This window comes from Brienomyrus brachyistius, chromosome 16 (assembly GCF_023856365.1).
Source record: "Brienomyrus brachyistius isolate T26 chromosome 16, BBRACH_0.4, whole genome shotgun sequence".
NCBI classification, from domain to species: Eukaryota; Metazoa; Chordata; class Actinopteri; order Osteoglossiformes; family Mormyridae; genus Brienomyrus; species Brienomyrus brachyistius.
In genome coordinates, this window is record NC_064548.1 from 24,419,311 (window position 1) to 24,441,765 (window position 22,455).

The window sequence follows — 22,455 nt, forward strand, 5'->3', positions numbered from 1 at the left end:
TGGAAAATGTGACATGGAAATAGGCTTCTTCAGGGTTTTTTTGTAGGTTTGGTGGGGTATAGAGGTGAGGTTGTTGCCCTTGCTGTTAACTATATTGTCTCACTTTTGCTTTGAACACCAGCCTTGTGGCTCTGGCAGTTTGTCCCGATTTAATAGCCTCGCTGCTGTACTTCACTGCAAAGTGTTGTCCTAATTGTGAAGGTTCTGTGATGGTTACTGGTTGAAATCTGAGTACCCGGATTTGCAGTTTCCCCAATCTGTGAGCACTGTCCATTTCTCCTGATGGCCGCATGACAATTCCAGCAGCTCAAGCTGGGCATGAGGCCTTTACGTTTGTTCAAACGGCTGCAGAAACTTCCTGTTGCGAGCGTGTGCAGGTTGGAGAGCGAGCCAGTTGATTCACCTTTCCTGTGATCTGTTCGTTAATCTCACTCTGCTGCTTTGCATTACTTGTGCGCTCCATCCATGACTGGCAGATTTATTGCAGGGTGACAGATTACAAATTGGGGTGAGATGTTTTAATCCTCAATTATAACTGTGGTATCTTGTCGGTGTATCCATTCTCATACAGGCCCAGCAGGTGCAGCTCCTGTCTACAAGCTCCAGCATGTGAGGAGGTTCACAACTAATGTTCCAGTATGAGCTTCCTAAATACCGATCCAAACCCAGAGAACACAAAATACCACTTGAGCGTCCTTTAAAGGGAGTTTATTGGAAGACCAAATGGAGGCAAAGAAAAACCATTTTATGTTTATGCAGCCGTATTAATAGGAGTGTGACTGCAAGCTGATCAACACACGAGGAATGTCACTGCTAAGATTGAAAAGCATCTTTGGTTTAGATTTTACTGATATTTTAAAATAAGTTCAACTATTTACAAAAGTAGCCATGACTGTACAACGAGTGCAATTTCAGGCATTTTTCTCCAAATATTTGTGCTTAAAAGTTCAGACGGAACCAATAAGGACACAAAGTGAAATCTTAAAGTGCTCAGAACCTGCAGTAGTTTAAGTGCATATATCAGTTATATAAACAGCCTATGAATGAACTTTTACACATGAAATACTTCAATTAATGATTACAAGGGTGGTGCAGTGCGCCGAGTGCAGGCTCAGCCCTATGCTTGGCTGTTATATGGCTTTAGATTCTGTAATTGTACACAATTTAGCAAAATGCAGATAATTCCACTTCACCATTTAAACACCTGCCTAATCGGGACAGACAGTATTTCGATTTCTGCGAATCGCAGCGAGACAAAGTTTCTGCTCATTCCTGAGCGCCACACACTCGTATAGAAGGGTTAAGAAATTAAAATTATCTACACTTATATAATCATTAAAAATCCTCCACAAAAAAAAAAAGACATTTAAAAGAACATCCTCAGTACTTCTGTTCAAAAGCCAAAAAAAAACCCACCTGACCAGCTGCAGACTTATGAGGGAGAGGTTGTGTCTCAGCAGTGCAGTCGCTCAACTGACCTGGCGTGAAGGGACATTGATGGGCGGGGGCGGGGGGGGGGGGGCTAAAAGCAGATAGCAGATCCCCCTGTGAATGTTCACCCCAGAGGAGTACTGAGGGATTCTGGCCACAGACACACCCATGCAGGCTGCTCGGCCACCAGCTGACGTCCCGCCGACGAAAAGGCCTTAGTTTTGTTTCTTTGTTCATTCGCTCGTTCGTTTTCTTCTAAGGCTCACGCACCCAAGGCGACTCACTCGGTCTGCGTTATGATGCTCGTGCTGTCGGCCTCGTCGAAGTTCCTCTTGTACCGCACCGTCGAGGAGAACCGGGCCCGGCTCTTCCTGTAGATGATGAATGCGGCCACGGCAACCAGTATGATGGTGATGATGATGAAGAAGACCAGTGCGACGGGGGAACCTCTGGAGCCTGCGGCGCAGGCACACGGGATGGGTCACCAGATGGGAGCGGCACATTCAGGGCAGTATTTGTCAGGTGGAGCTCGTTAACAGCCCAAAGGATGCCAGCCAATCAGAATTACCTGCTTGCCAGATGCCGTTTTACCTCCCCTCCCCTCGAATTACCCGTTCGACCCATTTGTACAAAGACTTTAAAGAACAAGTATCAAAAGGTGTAGAGCAGCCAGACGGGGCCTGGCCAGGTGCAGGGGAGACACTCACGGGCAGGTGCTTTGCAGACGGCGCGGCCCAGGCCTCTCTCGCAGCTGACCTGGCTCCATGAGCCTCCCCTGGCGGACAGGACGCCGCAGACAGGCTTGGTCGGCAGGCTGACCACCACGCCGCTCTCCCAGTTGGAGTAAACCTCACTGGCACCCGCTGACTGACCTGCAGCAGGAACGTAGGGGACGGCACAGTGGTGATGCACGTCTGTCATGTTTAGGATGAATGCGGTATCTGTGCTGGAACACGCTGGGGGGCAGGGCAGCTTTCTGCACGAGGGCTAACGCTGCTAACAGTCACTAAATGTGCTTTTTGTTTCCGATTAAATACGACTCCTGTTCTGAGGCTGACGGTCTCTGTGCGTAGGACTGACCTCAGATACAGCCCACAAGCAAGGGAGAGTTCAAAACCTTTGGAACAGAGACACACAAGGGGACATGCAGATCTCCCACTCTGGGAAGCAATTCCACAGCAATCACTCCATCGTACCTGGGGAGCTGAGACTGGTGCTGATCCAGACGCGGCTGGTGATGAATGGGTTCTCTGACACGTACCTCGACACGAACTCATTCTCCTTGCTGTTGTGGATGGCCAGCAGTTCAGCAGAGTTGCCTGTGAGGGAACAGAATCCTTGCAGATATAGTCGCACTGCTACAGGATTTCTCTTTTCCTGCCCTCTTATTTTTTTCAGCAGTCCTGCCTTTCAGTGCCATTAGGGGGCATAGTGGTTAAGGGCACGTACTCTTCTGTGCATATAAATGGCTTGGAGAGATGGCAAGAATTATCATGCACTTACTAGATCGTCAGGTGCAAGCAGCTGTCTTTCATATTAAATCTAAATAATTTCAACATTTAACATTTTTACACTGGAAAAAATTTCATATGACAACAGCAACTCAGGAAATATGCTATTTGGCCAAAGTTTCAGATTTTTATCGAACGGTCCATAGATAATGAACTGCAGCCTACAAATACTGTTAGTAATGCTGAATGGTCAGTGTTCAGGCCCAGCAAGGCACTATGGGAGTTTTTGGGTGGCCCACCTAGCTGGTCGCAGGCCGCTTTGGCATCCTGCATGGAGAAGATGCTGTAGTTGAAGAAGGCCATGTCGAACATGTAGCAGAATTCCTCGTACTGCACCCACTCAGAGGAGCCTACAGACTCGGGGCAGCCAATCCTTGCCTCGGTGGACCGCTGGCTCAACCCTGTGGATGCAGAGAGCTCAGGTCACCTGGGGCAGTTCTGTGTCTGAACAGCAGGTGGAATAGCAGTTAAGTGGGTGAGTGTGGTTCAGCTCCTGTACAATGTGTATAACATCACTGCACCCAGCAGGGACGTCATCAGAGGTGCCTACGTTGAGCACTGGCATTGTAGCAGATGGCTCCCTCCAGCTTGGCCAGGCAGTCCACAAACTCCCAAGATCCCTTGGGGCTCAGAGATAGGCAGTGGTCCTTCAGCTCCTGGCCCACAAGCTCCTGTGGTCTATAGTTGTATTCGGTTCCATCTGACCACTCGAAGGACTGACCACTCTCCTGCGGGGGGTGGGGGATGGAGGGCAGAGGTGACCGGTCACAGAGCTGACTGATGAGAGCTGTTCATCATAAGCACGTCACATGATCATGTTTATCACCTACAGAAAAAGTCTCAGGCAGTTAAAGGAAATGTTTAAGGCTATTGATCTGTCAGGACAGTGTACGTTCTCCCAGAACAAAAATTCAACGTTATAAAACGTATGCAAATCAACAGCAACACAAAAAATCAACAAGAATTATTTCTGATCCCTAAACACTTTGTGGTGAAGAGTTAAATGAGCACCTCTTCAGCCCCAAAACCTCTGGGGCACCTCAGCCATTCCACGTATTTGCTAAATTTCACCACCAGCCCAATTAATTAGCTTAATTAAATATTTTGATGAGGTATTGATCGGATATACGAGGCGTGCTAGTGGTCGGGGGTGTTGTATGGTTGTTGGGAATAACAGGGAGACTGTGGGACACTGGCTAAGCTGACATGACGAGTCTCATTTACACCAACGTGAAGATTATTTAAACATTATTTTCTTTGACTGCCTAATATTTTTGCACAGTACTGTACAATTTACCGAATTTCCCAGAGGAATCTACCCGAGGGATTAATAAAGTTTCTTTCTTTCTTTCTTTCTTTCTTTCTTTCTTTCTATCTATCTATATTTCTATCTATCTATCTATCTATCTATCTATCTACAAGAAAACACATGCAAGGACCAGTAAGTTAACAGCTGTTGTATTTTAAACAGAGATACAGAAAGTTCAAATCCAGAACCAAGATTTATTTCAACCAACCAGCTGAGTACAAAGAGTCATAGTCACTCAACAGATTGGCTGAAACAAAATACTGACATGGATGTTTAATTTCTGGACCTGAAATCGCACCTCTGACCAGAAACCATTTTATTTAGTGTCTGGGTCACAGCGGAAGCCCGTAGGCCTGGAAACTGTAAGCACTGTAAGCAGCACTTACGTTCAGATTGGACAAGCCGACCCAAAGGGAGAATCCATCTCGCCTGGAGATGGGCCCCAGGTGGGCATCCTGGGCGCGGCTGTGGACACTGGCGAGGTGGCCCCCCCCGCTCCCGCAGGCCTGTGCCGCCTCGAACCACGTCATCCTACCCTGGACAGCGTAGTAACTCCAGTTGCCATACACCCCGGTGTCGTTTGCCGATTTTTTGAACTCGTCTTTTGGGTCTTGGGAAAGGAGAAGCGCATTTTTAGCCAAGCTCTGTATTTGGTTTGAAGAGTGGCTGTAATTCAGCCGTCTGTTAATCTCGTATTAAATGCCCTCCGATAATCAGTCTATTTCCGGTTGCTGGCACAGGATGGAAACTGACCGTTCTCGATTTTGCAGGCCACGATGCTTCTCTGCTTGAAGGTGGGGAACTGCAGGGGGTTGCTGAAGAATTCCCAATAGCCCTCCAGACTCAGGCCCACCATGAATGGCTGCGTGACGTTGGGTCTGCCGCTCCGCCAGTTGGAGTACTGGACGTTGGTGCCATCTAACCACTGAAAGCTGTTCTCTGTGCCCCAGAAAATGGCAGGGGGTACAAATCAGAACCAGGCCGACGGCTTCATCAAGCATCATATGATGACGAGCGTCTGGACTGAACCATTTTCACCAGAGGGGTGCATACTCTATTAGTGGAAATCAGCTCATAGAAAAAAAAAATACATTATACTCTCAGGAAGAGACAAAGGCAGGAACTCACTACTGCCAGATCTGATCATTCCAAGCCAGACAAACTGCACCAGGTCCTTGAAATGCCACAACTGGTCCTTCACAAAGCGGTTTTCTGCCTCATTCCTGATGGTCAGTATATCAGCTTTGGGGTCTGACAGGAAGAACATAGACAGATTCTTCACTTCCTGGTTCTGTCGCGGTCACGCCCACGGTGACCTTTACCCTCTGAGGCAGGCGCCACGTACCCAGCTTGCTACACGTGTTGGTGACGTTCCCGCCCGAGTCGCCCCACCGGGTGGAGGCCAGCTGGAAGTTGTAACAGCTGTTCCCGAAGGGGATCCAGTTAGGACCACTGCCCTTGTGCGAGCACCTCGCTCTGGGCTGGTCTGTCGTGTTGCTCATCTCTTCTGCAGGAAGGGGAGAGTGAGGCTCACTGGGCCAGAAACACCAGCAGCTGGGCACCCAGCACTCTGAGGGGGGACCCTTACCTGTCTTTAGTGCTAACTTGCCCGGTGTACAGCTGCAATGGCATTAACTACTAACACACCAGAAAAATCCACCTATAATACAGTCATCTAAAGAGATATCAACCCTAATTACTCTTCCCCTACATAACAGCCCATTCAATGTTTAACAGAAGCTATTTTAGCTGATTCCCTAACCACTACGCCCTCTGCTGGTCAGAAGGGTTATGCTGCACTTACCGATAGGGACATGGCAGATGGCCCCACCAAGCTCCTCCATGCAGTCTGTGGCCTTCCAGAAGCCGTCGGTGTCCAGGTAGACGCAGTCCCCCGCCGTGGGCTCCGAGGTCCACCGGCTGAACACGGTGTGGCTGTTATCTGTCCAGTGGTAGTGGGTCCCACCCTGAGGGAGGAAGGGGGGGGGGGGGGGATAAAGGTGTTACCCTGCAGTACTGGCCCCTCACTTCCCTGATACTGGACTAAATCAGAATGTCCTGGTAATTGGGAGGGGGGGGAGGAGGCAGGACCCCAAGAAACATGACTATGAAAATGACAAAACCGACTGAGGAGGGAACGCAGCCCCCGACCCAGGGGGTCTCTGTCTCTGTCTCTGCTCGGACTTATCAAACGGAGCCAGGCCATGTCGAGGCCGCCGTGCAGCCGCCGTGCAGCCGCCTGTACAGCCGCCGTGCAGCCGCCGTGCAGCCACCGTGCAGCCGCCGTGCAGCCGCCGTGCAGCCGCCGTGCAGCCGCCTGTACAGCCGCCGTGCAGCCGCCGTGCAGCCGCCTGTACAGCCGCCGTGCAGCCGCCGTGCAGCCGCCGTGCAGCCACTGTGCAGCCGCCTGTACTTGCCAGCATATGGCTGCACACGGGTTTGTTTTTTGGCCCTTTGTACTGGGAGCATCTTGCCTTGTTATGCTAATGCTAACTATGACAACCTGAACCCCTACCCAGCCTTAACCAAAACCATAAGTAACCAAACAAAATACACTTCTCTTCATTTTCCGTTCCTCATTCTCACCTAGAATGACAAAGTAAAGCATCACCCCGCTCACAGGAGCACCCACCCCCCACAGCGTCAGGGCCGGCTGCCATGACAGCACTTATTCTCTGGCGAATGTGGGGTCCAGATCACTGGCTAACAGAGTCATGTGGTATCGATGGGTCAAACTGCCCCCGAGCGCTGACTCGCGATGACTCAGCATGCCCGCGTAGGCCTGCAGATACTGGCGAGGCCTGTTTCGCGCTGAGAGAAGGAGGCCTGCTCTGCGAGACAGACCTGCCAGTCTCTGGAAAGAGATCAAACGCTTGTGCGCCTTTCCCGGAAAAATTCGGCTTTGCTTGGAAGAGGAAATAAAGCAGAAAATGCTGGAAACTACCGGCTCCGGAGACAGGAGTATGTTTGTTACGTTGCAGTTTGCCAATGACCAGGATTATGTACATCAGATTAATCTTCAGTCAAACAGAGAATGAGCAAAGTATATTAGTGAGCGGCACCTTCGATCATGACTAAGCACCTTTAAATTTGTGAATTCATAATTGAAGTGCATAGCTTATTGACACTTAAATGTGACCTTTGACCTTTAAAGATGCACCCCCTGGGATTTCACCGAGCCTCATGGAAAATGAAGTCCCACACACCAAGGACGTAGATTTTGGTATGGATAGTAGGGACCAACGAATATTACAGGAGAATCCAAAATGTCCCTACAAATATTTTTAGTAACCTCCAAATTTTTTTCCCGTTAAGATCCTCAGAGTAGAATTAAAGGAAACGCATTTCCTTCTGCTGGCATTTGCTGTGCAAAATCAAGGGTGGCCCCCCAGTGGTGTCTGCTTCCCCTCCATGTCTGCTCTCGTTAACCCATTGTTGTCCCCTTTGAAGTTCACGGAGATGCAGGATGGAACCTAGAAATGCGAAGCCTGACCTATGTGCAGTTTCGCGTCACGTGAGCTTTCTGGCTCCAAGTCGTGACGGGGGGGTGCAGCCGCTCGAAACCAGAGCGCAGTGAGCGAGTATCCATATGGTTCGGCTTTTTATTATAATCGCACATCAAAAGGATTTCAGATAATTATGTTTGGTAGAGTTATTGCAGTCGGCGCGTTTTCCGTGGTTAATCTTTTGTGACGGTATGCTGAACGCATGTGGGGTCAAAAAACTTCATTCAATTTTACATTAAACATTCACTTGACGGGCAGCAAACTAGAGAAGTCCCCCCTATCTGTGGTCCGAAACAGAAAAACTTACGTCTTTTCATTATTTCATCCTCTGAGGGGGATAAAGCGCATGATTTTCATTGCTCCTTCATCCCTTGATACATAAGAATTTTCTCTTTGCTCTATTGCTTTTGGAGAATAAGGCTAAAAATATACGTAGCTAATGTGTCATGATTTTTTTGCTAACTTGAAGCCCAGGATGTTAATTTTCTATAATTTATAAATATTGTATTTTCTGTAATTCTTGTACTTTCCCTTTATCGATGGTAAGGACACGTACTACCAATACTGTGATAATACCGTGTATTTTGGAGGGGGGTTGAGGCTGATTTGGTTCCTACCAATATTGACACCAGACCTACACCCTTGCCACACACAGCAGTACCCCACATGCTCAGTACCTCCGTCGACATTTTGATGTGAGGCTGGGCGATGATCATGAGAGGCACCTACGTCTCTGCTGATGAGGCCGATCCACATGGAGGTGTTGGCCTTGTTGACGGTGACGGAGAGGCCGGCCTGCTGGAAGGTGTCCGACACACTGGCCAGGTCCATGCCCTGCAACCTGCAGCTCCTCAGGGCCCCCGCCCACGTCATGTTGCCCAGCAGCACGCTGTAGGTGTGGTTGCCCACAGTGAAGTTCCCCTCGGGCACGGAATGGTTCACTGGTTCTGCGAACAGGGAGACCCGCAGTTTTAGACACACAAGCTTTATGGAAGCAAACATGCAGAAGGCAGAGCGAGTAGCAGGCCCTCGGCCTCCAAACCATCAGCAGAGATGCCCAGCGAAATGGTCTACAATTTACAGTTACGTGATTGAGCGATTCTACTGGAGCAAAAACTGCAGACACAGCAGTTGGCCCACTGAAGCTGATGGCCACAAATAAAAATGCCAGCTCTTCATCACCATGCCACACTTTATCACCATCAGCGCCATCGTCACTGTCCCGGGACATACCCACCTATATACCGCTGGCACACGGAGACGTAATGCAGCTCCTTGCAGGACGCATAGTCCCAGGTGCCCATCATGGCCAAGGGCTGGTTGAACATGTAGGCGCACATCCCTATGCTATCGGGCTCAAAAAACTGGCATGTGGGGGGGACAGGGAGACAGGGTCAGCTAGGTTCCTCCATCAGGGACACCTTCATGGTACATTCTGGGAGGCTGTAGTATTTGTGGGGAGGAGGAAGAAGCCAATGTCGGAGAATGGGGGGTGGAGACGACTTACGTTGACCACTATGGGCCGCACCTGCCCCAGCAGCAGGGGGTTGAAGTTGAGGAAGTTGAGAGAGGAGCCGTCCACCCAGTGCGTGTCCTGCAGTCTCAGTCTCAGGCCTATCCAGGACTTCGGGGGAAGGTTCGGCAAGGCCGAGATGATGAAGTCTGAGGAGGCACGGCAAGACGGGCCCATGGAGATGGAACGGGTTTGAAACAGAGCGGTTCTGGGCTTTTGGGGGATGGGGTCACTCACCCTGCTCCACCTGGCTGGAGATGGTGAGCAGCGTTCCCATCATAGTATGGCAGTGATCGTTGGCATTTCCGAAGGACATGTAGAGAGGCCTGAACGGCATGTAGCACTGCGAGTGCAAACAGACACCATCAGACAGGCAGGCAGGCCGCCCCCGACGCGATTAGCAGTCACCCGCAGGCTCGGCCGCATGTGGGACTAGCTTCCCACCGGCCCTCATCACCAAAACCCATCATTACCGCAGAACTAAATACATCAGAACCAACAATTATGGGACACTAATTGGAGGAAAATTATTACTAACAGGCTCCAGGCTCAAAGTGACCTTGTACTGGTTAACAATGTATGGACTGTACCAGCAGGATTAACAGTAAAAATATCTAAGTGCAATTTAACACATGGTTAAAGCCCCAGAGCCGCGAGTCGGGGTTAGGGTTAGGGGCGCAACCTTGTCTCTGAAAGCCAAAGAGTTTCCATCACAGGGAAGGCTGGCCGGAGGGGGCTTGTGGTCCTTCTCCACCGACGTGATGTTCAGCTTCTCGCATATGAACGGAAGAGCCTGCTTGCATTTGTAGCTGTATTCTGGGAAGGGGGCCAGGCATCATATCAGATACAGCGCACGGGCGCGGTGGCGAGCGAGACGCTGGGGGCACGAGGCTGCGTGACGTCATCCGCTAAAGAGCTTTCGGTCACGAGACAGGAAGTGGCTTTTATGTTCTGCGAAGAGGCTGAATGCAAAGGGCATGACAGCGGCTTACCTGGGATTATGGACGCCATGCTCAGTGATGAGCACTGGCCCAAGAAGACCGACTGATAGTACTGCAGGCGGCTCGATCTGAGGAGTGAGAATGATCATGGTGATTATCTGCAGAAGGTGACGACTTCGGATTCCTCAGTAAGAGGACATTAAGAGACAGGGTGGGGCCCCTCCAGACCCAGGTGGGGCCCCTCTGACGTATGCTTGGCCCCATGTGGTTTACAGCCGCAGTTAAAAAGCCCAGCAGTTACAACAGGCAAGAATCAGTTTTGGTTTCAGTTTAACTTTACGGAAAAAGATAGACTGAAAGTTGAATGTGTCTAATTTTTAGAGAATCCTACATGAAAACACAGTGCACATTATGTATTTATGTCTCCAAAATGGGCAGACGTTCCAGGAATTAGCGGTAAACAGCTCACTGCTTACCTAAATATTATTAAAAATCAGAAATGGGAAATATGTCACATTTGTTTTCTTTTCATTTCAGTTAGTTTTGAAATCAGTATTTATAGTTTTCGTTTAGCTGAAATTTTTTAATTTGATGTTTGTATCTTATTTTATTTCTGTTTACGAAAAAAAGTTAACGATAATAACCCTAGTGTGTGTGAATGAGTGTGTGTGTGTCTTTGTAGGTTAAGTATATACAGTAGAACCTTGGGTTTCGAAATTAATCTGTTCCAGAAGGCTGTTTGAGACCTGATTTGGTCGAAAACCAAATCAATTTTTTCCATAAGAAATAACGTAAATTGGATGAATCCTTTCAGACCCCCAAATGACTGCCTATGTAAATACACACCTAATGCTAAAACCAGAAATAAAAACTTTAGAACCGGAAAATAAAATGAAATACATGAAATTTTAACTGCAATTTCCCTGCACTGTGAAGAGCTAATGACATACAATTACATACTTTTTAAACTCCGGTTCTCACGAATTTCCTTTTTCGTTCGCTACCATCACCAACCTTCTCAGCACAATTCGGCAGAGACGTTCATCACGTAAGCATTAACATTCGATGCATACGCACACGTTCTCTCCTTTATGTATAAAAAGACACGTGCTCTGTTAAGGCAGGTTTTAGCACAAAATGGTTGGTTGGTCGGTCAATATGAACAACAATATGAACCAAATTATACGGGAGGCAAGATGTTCGAGAACCATGGTTCCACTATATATCATTATGGGAACCAAAATATCCTTACAATGTAATAAAAACCTGCTATTTTGATCACTTTTTTGGTCCCCACAACAGGTAACTCGTTTTACAAAAAATCTGTGACTGCAGGCTAAAAAACTAAAAATGGCAAATCTTGTATTTTGTTTGGTTACCTATGGTTAAGGTTAAGGCTGGGTAGGGGGTTAAGGTCATCATTGTTTTGATTAGGGTTTCGCCCACAGAAATGAATGGATGGTCACCACAAAGACATGAGTACAGGTTTGTATATGTGTGTGTGTGTGTGTGTGTGTGTGTGTGTGAGAATGGCAACGTAGACTCACATTATGGGATGGTGAGGCCCAGGGTGTTCCATGTCCACCCACCAACTCTGCTTGCTGTCGGACATCTGAGAAGACATCGCAGACCATCACTTACACGTCGCAGCCCCACCCCAGGCCTACAATCCCAGCATGCCCTGCTCTCAGGGCTGCCAGTTGTGGTGTGCGATCCCCGTGTCACAGAAGTGGCAACAAAGCAACTTTGTTTCTGGGGAAATTAAAGGTCTTGCTCAATAGCCTCCACTGAGCATCATTCTCCAAACGACGGCCTCCATTCTCGTCGGCAACAGCTCCACAAACACAAACAAAAGAACAATAATGAAAGCAACATAGTCAGACCTCAGGATCCGCATCCCCCAACGCACAGTTCTGCTATCAAGCGGCAGAAACCATGTTAGGGAAAAATAAGCAATAAAAACAGGGTGTGCGGAAAAAATTAGGTTAGCAGCCCCCCCCCCCCCCCCCCGGAACATAAGCAGCAAACCGCTGACCGTTATGCGTGATTTTTTATGTCAAGCTTGTCTTTGGCTTAAAGCTTTTCTCCAACATTCAACAGCTGAATATTTAATCCCCACTACAATTTGACACTCTGTCCTCTTGTTCACTCATTTTCCCAACCCTGGGATAGTTTCAGTGTTTTCAAAACCAGGCACGTTGACGGGCTGAGTTCACTGCCCAGTGGATTCCGACAAGACTCGTAATAAATGCCAGGGATGAAAACATATCAAGATCGATGACAGAAAGAGTGGCGCTACTTACACATCTCTTCCATATGTACCATGGATGAGCCAATTTGTGTTTTGCAGATTAGCGACAGTGCTGTATGTATGTTCCTACACACGCTTACTGTGCACATTTGTATCCAGCACTCAGCAACACTATCATCTGCCACCTGAACAGTCAACTTCCAGGCCCGGAAGACTAACCACAGTGCAGCCTACTGCTGTTGTTGAAATGAAAGCAATGTAAGGACCTTGCCTTGCTTAATTGGATATTGATCTGCTTCAAGGCATTAATAGTTGGAGGTTGTGCCAGCTTGCTGTGGTTGAAGGAGCAGTAAAGGCTGGCCTCCTCGTGGGTGAGGGCGGGCCTGCTCACAAACCAGAACTCGCTCCCGTCGATGAAGATGGAGGTTTCATGGTGTCCATCTGAAGTAAACACACACACCGGGATGCAGGTTACCTCATGGCTGGGGGGGGGGGCAAAGGGTAGATTTGCAAGCAAAAAAAATGTCACGTCATATTCATGACGAGAACTAAAGCATGCTTGTGACGAGTGGAGAGGAAAGCTTACCTGGATTATACCATTCTGGGGTTTCTGGGACTTTGCCTGGGGGGGGGTTTACAATGGGAGGGAACATCAGTTAGGACGGCCAAGGAGCAGAAAATCAGCCAGGGAACGTAGAGAGGCAGTGTGACATTTACCCCGCGGGATCTGACACACCCACTCCAGCTGGGCGGCGCAGTTGAACGGGCTGGCATAGAAGGTCCTCAGCGGCAGGTTCAGGATGAACAAGAACGTTGTTAAGGTTCTCACCTGCATCTGTGTCGACACAGAGGACGGATAACCGCAGGTCAGCGGTCACAAAGAAGTCCACGAAGCGCTCCAGGTATGACTAACATGGCCATCTGAACTCCCCGAAACCACCCGCGTGTTCTGCCACAATATGCCCGCCGACCGAACTGCACTTCCTGTCCCATCCATGTGGGGGCAGGAGAAGCTTCTCACCATAGCTGGGGAACAGCGAGCATAATCCCGAGGGATGGCCGGGGTCTGGTCCCCATGTCATATTTACCCTGAAGGCTGTGCACTCTCGACTGTACGCATCATCCTCGAGAAACTCGCCCTGGAACATGGAGGTGGAAACCTGCAAGAGGGTCATAGAGTCAGTTTCTAACGTGCCTTCACCACCATCTGTGAAATGCTTCTAATAGTGCACAATACTGACAGAGGAAATGAGGCTTTCATTCCTATAGTGGGAGGGGCGATTGGTCACTGACTGGTTTCAACCGCCTCCCCTTGGTTACCTCATTGGCACCAATCTAATCAGACCGTGATTGACAGCACATCACAAAGTGTAATGTAACTTCAGTGACCACTAGTCTGCACTAGTGACGGTTTGAGTGTGGTGGCCTGGACTCACTGGTCTTCCATCAGACCACTCCCAGGTATTCTCAGCGCTGGGGTTTCTCCGGTTCAGCCCAATCCAGAAGTACCGATCATTACTGTGGGGAGACCAGGACAAGGTGGAATAAGAAACTGTTGGGAAGAACATCGCGAGTATCAACATGAACCGCAAAAGTCAGTGCTGGCAGGAAGGCCAGGCCCTGCATCACTACGTCAGGCGAACATGCTGTTCCCGGTGGCTGCAGACAGACAGCCGGGGTGAGCGAGCGAGTGAGCGAGTGCCAGGCAGGCCTGTGACAGTGGAGCGTCCTGCAGGGGGGGCAGGATCAGGAAGGACGGGCAGACATGCTGCACATGCGGCTGATCACAGACTCCTCCACTCAGGCCTCCGTACTCCGCCTGCCTGGTCCTCTTGGTGGAAGGGGGTGTGAGAGCCAGGAGGGCCGGGGAGGGCTGAGCGACCATCCCAGTCTCCGCATTGTTCACATTCTTCCGTTAAACACACCCGCTGTGACAACACGCCCTAAAGTACATGAGACAGGACTCTGCCCGTCTCACTGCAACCGAACCCACTGAACACCGGCCCATCTCCTCAAAGCCAGGCTGGCACTCAGTGTCACAAGACGACACGCATGGACCCCGACCTGCCGAGCTCCTACCCTGCCCTGTGGAGGTCAAAGGTCACCAGGAGCCTGACCTGACAGAGTCCCGGAGGAGGCCGTGCAAGGCCTTCATCTCGTCAACGTGGCTGAAGCTTGCCAGGTGAGCCCCCAGGGCTTGGCAGAACTGCTCCGCCTCCTCCCAGGTGCGTTTGCGGCTCACCCTCTCCTTGTGGAAGACCTGCAGGGGGCGCAAGCGTCAGAAACAGACACCCAGAGAACCCATACTGCACACATACTGCCCCTCTCACCCCCCAAGTGGCCACACTCCCGAACCCAATGGCTATTTTTTTACCTTGTAGCAGTAGTGGATGTTGGGACTGGAGACCCACCCAGGACTGCACTGGAGGCTGAGGTCCGGTTCTGGTTCTGGCGACATGTGGGGCCCGATTTCCACCTTGCAGATGGAGCCGGCCTTGAACGAGGTGCAGTTCTTCGCCTCCCACTTGCCCCGTGATTTGCCGGTGGACAGCACAGCGCAGCCCCCCACCAAATCTGCGAGCAGGACCGGACACACGCTCGGTGGAGGGAAAGCGCGCGACAGAACTGCGCCCCCGCTAGGTGGATCGGCAACACTGCAGCAAAAGGTCATAGCCCAAAATAATGCAATAATACCAGCTGCATTAACTCGTGATTAACGCTTGAAAGGGAGCACGGTATGGCACACTGGGATCTGTGTTCAGCCTCTAGTGCTCATGCTGGTAACCTTCAACCTCGAGACTCAGCAATGCGATTTCATAACTACAGCCGATGGCTTTCCTGCTCTGGCCCCTCCTCCACTTCTCAGCCAGGCCGTGTAATCCACCCCAGAGTGCCGGATCGCTCTCGCACCGCCTACCTGGCTGAAACGCCTGCCAGTTGGTGTAGGTGACGCGGTCGCCCGGGCTCTCGCCCACCATCCACTGGTACTCCCCAGTGTTCTTCACGTCCTGCAGCCCGATCCAGAAGTACGACTCGTTGGCCGTCTGGTAGTCCCGGATCAGGCTGTTTATGAAGGCCTGCTCAAACCTGCAGTGGGCACGGCACAGTTTGGGTAAAACCACGGCCAGTAGGATGCGGGGTTGCGACTGCCCGCTCAACCTCGCTCACCTGTTCATTATGGTAAGGTTACACCGGTCTTTGAAGTAAATCTCACTGGAGTCCACCTTGTAGCAGGCTTTACCGTGCCGTCTCCAGTCCTGAGAGACAGACGGAGGGACTTCAGCGCTGGGGACGATCCAACAGGAGATCGCACCATTCCCTGGTTATCAGGCGTCTCACTCAGGCTGACTCACACAGCCCCCGCACTGACACCTGCCTGCCCAGCTGAGCTCACGCTAAGGCACTTTGGGCTTATTATTATTTGGGCTGGCTTATTGTATTTTCTGTCCCTCGGGAAGGGCAGACAGGCCGTCCCAACAGGACTCACCCCACCCTCCGGGCAGCCAGTCATCAGCACGCTGTCGTTCACCTCTCCCTTCTTCATGCACATGAACGCCTGCTTTCTCTCACACGGGACGGTTCTCCACAGGAGACCCTGTTCACAGAGAAAAGTGGAAGCTTAAGGATTCGTCGTTTCTTGCATGAGAATAAAAATCAGCTGGTAAGCAAGCTTCACACGAGGATCGACGTGAATGTTCCCATATTAAAGCTCAACGTCATATCCGCATTTTACATGTTTTATCGTTATTATTTTAATATCGCATTTACAGATTTTCCCCTCATATAGTTAAAGCGGTTCAGGCTTTGGGAAGGAAGGTCCCAGAGAGATATACCTTTCCTGAATAGGAGACACAAGTGGAATTCCCTTGTGTAGCTGGCTGGTTCCTGGCCCAGTAGGTGAAGGTGACCGGTGACTCATCAGCCCAATGGAAAAGAACTTGCTGGCCCTCACTCCTCAAGCCGGTCCAGACGTCAAAACTGTCATCTGCGAAGACCGAGCTCAGTGTCGCGGCCTAGTCACAAGCCTGGGCACACCCACTCACACCCGTGAACCAGACACAAACACCCGCAGGGCTCTGGAGTGCACTGAGCTCGGGATGAGCAGATCTCACAGGCTGTCCCTGCTCTCACAGGCTGTCCCTGCTCTCACAGGCTGCAGCACCATCCTTTCACTCCAAACGTATGCTGCAGCTTATGTTAACCTTGTTTACTAGTCTTTACCACAATACACTACTCCTAAATAATATACTGAGTATAGTGGTGCAGCTGGGGATGTAGGCGGGGCATACTGGCATGGAAGGCAGAGCTGAGCGCCTCCACGTGGGCGAGGCTGTTCACGCTGAGCAGGTTGGCGCCCATCTGCCCGCAGCGCTGCTGGGCCTCAAACATGGGGCGTGGGGGCTCCCTCTCCAGCTTGTAGCAGAAGCCGTTCCAGGGCAGCCAACCTGCCTCACAACTCGTGGGCCGGTCCACCCAGCGTGCTGGGGGGAGCAATGACAGAGATGGGGCCGCATTCACTGCATTCCCAGGGGAACACGTCCTGGAAGCAGACACTGGAATCTCCATTTCACTGCTTACGAGGACTGCAGGGCTGAACGCTCCCCCAAAAGGCAGCATCAGAGGCTCACCTGATGATTCAGGATTTGTCTGGTTCAGGGATTTTTTGCAAATGTATGGCAGCTTCTCGTCACAGTCTGCACTCTCCCAGAATCCTTTGGAGTTCATCACCCCACAGTCCAGTGTGCTCAAGACGGAGGTGCTCGGCATTCCTGGGGAAAGGAGGCAACCAGGATCGACGCAGGAGCCCAGCTAGCAATCGCCTAACAATGTTTCATCTCCTGCAAAGCTGCATACACTGTTACACTATAAATTATTTTTTTTTTTACTGACATACTTGGGGTTAACAGCAGGTCCCACCTTACGGGACTTGAACCTGCAACCTCCATAGTCACGTACATAACTGCAATAACAGGAGTGGGAAGGACAGGCACGGCCCCACGCGTTAGTCGCAGCAGAGGCGTCCCCGCGTTCAGCCAGCCCATAAAGGACGCATTCAGCACACTGGTGTGTTATTCAAGGTCCCTAACAATGCCCAGACGCCGTGTGCCCAGTGACCTCGATCTTAACAAAGGACTCCTTTGTTTGCGCCCCCCCTGCCAAGCGGCGGGTGGCGCGCTCCCGGGCACGGCCTCCTTGATGCTGCTCGGCACCGATAATCACCTTCTTCCCAGTGGACTAAGGCGAGGGGTGATCCGTCGGACCACTGCCAGCCCTGATTCATGTCCAGCTGCTCCAACCCGATCCAAACCTGAGCAGGAGAACCTGCCCTTGCTGGATGTAGAGAAAAAGAAGGAGCATGTTTACAGAGAGCGGCCTTCCTGATATGAGGCCTGTCCGGGTTTTGTGCAACTCCGTTCCATTAGCTGCGGCATGCTACACTCGTCACTGCTAATATTATCACTATTCTTATACGTGTGTGAGTAGAAAGTTTTGATTGAACCGAGTTATTTATGAGGAAATGTGGTGCTGCATGAGGCACCAGAAGGTACGCAGACACCCAGCACATCGGTGCGGAGTTAAGTCCAGGTGCTCAACACCTACGCCGAAGCTTACTTTTAGCCAAAAGCTGCTGCTTCTTTATTCGCAGTTAAATTTCTGAGTGCTGCTTGCTGTGAAAGTCCTGCCAATTCAGGCACGCTGAAGTGCAAATGGGATTTTCTGCGGCGGACCGGACTGCGGCTCTGAGGGCAGGTGAAGGCCACCCCGTTAATCCTTTCCAGAACGGTACTGCAGAGTGGCAGGCATGGCGATGCTTTGTACGAAGGTCCGATGCCTCACCTGAAAACAATTCCAGCTCCTGCGGGGTTGTGATGCTCAGCAGGTCGGCGCCTTGACTACGGCAGGAAGCACGGGCTTCATGCCAGGGGAGAGCTGACTGCAGGTTGTGCTGGTAGCAAGACCCCCAGCTCAAATTCTCCCATAATACCTTGCAGCCGCTCTCTGTGAATGGAAGGCAAAAACAGTGAGAAACTTCGCAAGAGATTACAGTGCACATATGCACAGTCGCTTATAACTGTCATATTATATTAATAAACAGTGTCAATCATACTGCGGAAGGTCTATGATGTGAAGCACAAAAAAATCAGACAAAGTGATGGGGTTTGAACAAAGGCAACGCGCAGTTTTAATGGTCCATTAAGCGAGGTCCTGCTAGACAGCCGGAGCCGTCCAGGATCCTGCCTCGCTTGCCTGTTAATGACGGATTACAGAGGAACACCTGTGAGCTAAGAGCCTTAAGGAACATTCCAGGTCCTAATGCAACCCTCTGCACAACTGGGAGTGAAACCCAAACTGTAACAAATAAAGAAGGCTGAGAACCAGTCAGAGGCTGTAGCGCAATTCCAAAATTGAAGGCAGAATTCGGAATTATGCTAAGGTAAAAGAAACGTTTCTTATAGCTGCCGAACGATCCGCAGAAGGCATTTGGATTCGCTTTCTCACAGGTATGACAGCCCCAGTCCCAGTGTCTGGTCACAAAGTCAGTTCATGCCTCCCTGACCTAGTTACCATCCACAGTGATGGGAGCTCTCCGCACACCACTGTCCAAATTGGACCTCTCGCAGTTGGACGGAGGAGGGAGGCACTTGCCGGGTTTGAGGCAGTGTCCCCACTTCCTGTCCACGTCGAAGCTGGCGGTGGTGGAGCACCAGGAGCGCCCATCATCCGGGTCGTTTGGGAGGCATCCATGGACCCAGCTGCCATTGTAGAGAAAGGGGAAACTGCAGGGTGCTCCATAGGAATTCCCCAGGGTGGTGTGCATGACTATGGGGGCAAGTCAGGAATGGGGGGGGTGAAAACATACAGCTTCAGCAGCGATGTCATCTTGTTACCCGACCCCCCCTCCCTGCCACCACAGAGAACATCACATCACCGCAGCGAAACTCAAAACGCTTCCCTAAACAGATTCCAATTTAAGAAAGGATCCCTTTTCTTTGGCATTTGTCACAGACGTCTATAATAAGACAAAAGGAAGGAAAAATGCTAGAGGGGGATGGGAACAGACACGCTTTTGGAGACCAAACTGACAAAGTGTACGACTTCCTGTCGGCAAGGAGAGCAAAAAGTTTCGTTTCAGGCGTAATATACCTCGAGAACATTTCAGGAGAATTATTACAGAACTATGACACAAACATACCAGCGCAATTATATACAACTCACTTAAAACAACTGGTAAAGATAAGATATACGTTATTGATCCCTGGGGGAAATTCTCTTGTACAGGCATAATTGGGCTGCATGACTCAAAGCATCCAGGTTAAACTGCACTGTGCCAAAGAAACTGGAGCTGCTGAGATCGAAGTGTCTTCTCTCTAAATAACAGATAATGTTGGCTGTCAGAAAGGCCTCTTCTGGCATAGCTGATGAAGCAGCAGAGGTCCAGCTGACACAGTTTCAAGATGTGCCTGACTAGGCAAGCAGTGCATTCTGAAAACCAGTCACCAAAGAGTGGCACCGCCGTACCAGTACAGCAATATCATTAATCATAGCTTCCGGAGAGCAAAGAAACTACATATCGTATCCTGGTAAATATGCCTAACAAGACAAAAAAATTTGACTGTCACACTTTACCAAGAGTAAAAAAATAGACTAACATTTCAACATCCACCCAACTCATTCTACACCCACTACCAACCAACCAAGCAGGCAAAAAACCAACCAACCAAGCAGGCAAAAAACCAACCAACCAAGCAGGCAAACAAACAAACAACCAAGCAGGCAAACAAACAAACAACCAAGCAGTTGGACCAGATGTTGCTGCAACAGAGCTGACTGACCCAGGTAGGGCTGCTGGCAGATGCTGTTCCAGGACTTGCCCCTGGTCCACCGGTCAGCTGAGTCCCGCTTGGCGGTGATGGTGCCATTCACCACAGCCAGGCCCATCCGGTACTCTGTGTGCACAGCCCCATCCATGCAATGCCACCAGAGCATGTTGCCGGGGTCGCCGCAGTCGAGCAGCCGCAGCACCTTGTTGCGCACCTCCAGGCCCAGACACTTGGTGCTGGACACGTGGAAGAGGCGACGCTCAGTCCCCCACTTCCAGATCTCCGCCTGGGAGCCGCTGCACTCAGCCACCTGCAGCTGCTGCTGCTCGTCTGCCAAGATGCACTTCCCTGAGCTGGCATGACGGATAGTGAAGGCGTCATCACCTGGGAAAGAGAGAAAAGGAACTGACTTGCGCAAGCCTGCCTGTCCGACGATCGGTCAATGGCTCCTATCCTGTATCTCTGAGACACGAGTAACCTGAACGGAGTGAGCTTGAAGGACAGTCTCAGACACAGCTAGAACTAAACAGGACCACACATTAAAAAAAAGCGTAAACATCTCAGGAGAACCTACAGGCCCGTCATGTGCCATGATTCTTCAGTAAACAGTCACTCCCGTCCAAAAAAAAAAAAAAAAAACAGCACCCAATAAGGAAACAGCATTATGATCCTGTAAATTATTCATAGACATCCCCGCTTAGCTACCCCCCACCCACCAAAAAAACAAAAACAAAATCCAATTGACTTTCAGCAACAAATTTCCAAGGGGCAGGATAATCCAGGGGACGTCATTCTACTAAAATCTTGATTCAATTACAAAAGAACAACAAATTAAATTAGAGGGAGGTGTACATGCCCCTTCCTAATCATGACTCACTGATTACCTATCAAACAGAAAAACTAGCATGATCACTACCAATGAAAGTGACAAGTGGGCCTAGATTATCTTAGGGCAGATCTCTGGGCTGCGAGTTAAACTGGTAATTTCGGGATATAAAGACCTAGTAATGCTTACAGTGATAGACGCCTATGTAAACATAGTTTAAAAAGAGGAACTGAGCTTAAGAAATGCTCTTAAGGAATAAAAAATGGACAATCGTCAAATATAGAGAATAAAATGTCACCATTTTGAGGGGAATATAAATCATGCTCGCAAAGATCATTGCAGGAAGAAAGGAAAAGCTAGAGCCAAATATAATGCTATTTGGTAACATTTATCCTCTTTTTAACCAAGTTGAAATGTATCAGCCAAATAGGCTTCGAGGTGAAACATTCCGCAGCGTTTCTCGTCGGCTGAAAACTTCCAGCACAGATTTAGGCAGCAGTCCCTTTACCTCGCACTGCCTGCCCGCTATGCAGATTAGACTATCGGCTACAGAATGCGCATTTTTGCATCTTTAAAATATGTATAATTCTTAATATTATTGATTATTTGCACAGCTTCCGTGCCGCGACGCCTCTATCTCGCCTCGCCGGGGCCACATTTAGTTTCAGTTTACGGGTGTTTCCAGCATATCCCCGGCAAAAGAAAGTGGATTTGATTTTTTTTTATTAGGGGCAGGGACAATAATATGCAATAACATCAAATGATATATATTCCGTTTCTTTGTACACTTTCCGTCCCAAAGCGGAGCAGACTTTCGGACCCCGGGACCAACGTCACGCATAAAGCTTGCAGAGTCGATGCCGCTTATTGCTTTTGCAAACACGTAACTTAAAACAATGCGCCGTTAAAGTGATGTATATCCGTCACGAAACTCCTTCTACGGCATTAAAAGCTGAGGGGCCAGGGTGACTCTGAGTGACAGCGAGGCGGTCGCACTTTCCGAAGCCCGATCTTACCAGATCGCGCCAGACCCGCGCTGCCGGAATCCGCCTTCAGGAGTCCCGCAAGCAGGGGTAGACACAAGCAGAGCGCCGCCTGCGCACTCTTTCCCATATCTACGGAAGTATCACCTGGTTTTATCTATCAGGTTTTATTTTAGGAATCAGGAGCTTCAAAGACGAGCGACCTGCAAGGCGAAAACAACGACTTTGACAGCGCGGCTCACACCTTCCCCGCCTCGACTCGCTGTTATGGCCATTTTTTTCCCCCTCTCTCCCCTCCCAACTTTTTCCCGCCCCTATTCATAGACGCGCCTCCGCGATTGGTCATCCGTTTCGGCGTCAC

At 50.0% G+C, this 22,455-nt stretch overlaps 1 protein-coding gene and 1 long non-coding RNA gene across 2 annotated transcripts; both read right to left on the reverse strand.

Moving 5' to 3' along the window:
- Positions 1–692: 692 nt before the first annotated feature.
- On the reverse strand, positions 693–22,384 carry ly75 (lymphocyte antigen 75). The gene is made up of 35 exons (XM_048978317.1): positions 22,128–22,384; positions 20,298–20,669; positions 19,111–19,284; positions 18,301–18,462; positions 17,683–17,793; positions 17,091–17,231; positions 16,752–16,943; positions 16,296–16,447; positions 15,950–16,057; positions 15,631–15,719; positions 15,380–15,549; positions 14,837–15,036; positions 14,580–14,722; positions 13,899–13,980; positions 13,551–13,622; positions 13,180–13,297; positions 13,049–13,084; positions 12,734–12,903; positions 11,759–11,823; positions 10,263–10,339; positions 9,953–10,086; positions 9,508–9,613; positions 9,265–9,419; positions 8,995–9,121; positions 8,487–8,704; positions 6,056–6,218; positions 5,597–5,758; positions 5,380–5,502; positions 5,005–5,190; positions 4,638–4,861; positions 3,493–3,670; positions 3,182–3,343; positions 2,628–2,750; positions 2,139–2,303; positions 693–1,887 (listed from the first exon to the last, which is right to left on the reverse strand). Exons 1-35 carry the CDS (start codon positions 22,222–22,224, stop codon positions 1,712–1,714), a joined length of 5,133 nt encoding a protein of 1,710 aa, XP_048834274.1. The 5' UTR covers positions 22,225–22,384; the 3' UTR covers positions 693–1,711.
- Positions 6,229–8,477, reverse strand: LOC125709679 (uncharacterized). Its single transcript, XR_007382807.1, has 3 exons — positions 6,648–8,477; positions 6,525–6,568; positions 6,229–6,490 (listed from the first exon to the last, which is right to left on the reverse strand). It is a non-coding gene; the product is annotated as an uncharacterized LOC125709679 (long non-coding RNA).
- Positions 22,385–22,455: the final 71 nt, after the last annotated feature.

What these genes read in the sequence shown, in the direction of transcription:
- ly75 (XM_048978317.1), bottom strand. Translation starts at nt 22,224, where the DNA reads ATGGGAAAGAGTGCGCAGGCGGCGCTCTGCTTGTGTCTACCCCTGCTT. An exon ending in CACCAGTCTCAGCTCCCCAG is followed by an intron (nt 2,304 to 2,627) that starts GTACGATGGAGT and finishes TTCCTGCTGCAG; the next exon opens with GTCAGTCAGCGGGTGCCAGT. An exon ending in CGTCTGCAAAGCACCTGCCC is followed by an intron (nt 1,888 to 2,138) that starts GTGAGTGTCTCC and finishes CCTGCGCCGCAG; the next exon opens with GCTCCAGAGGTTCCCCCGTC.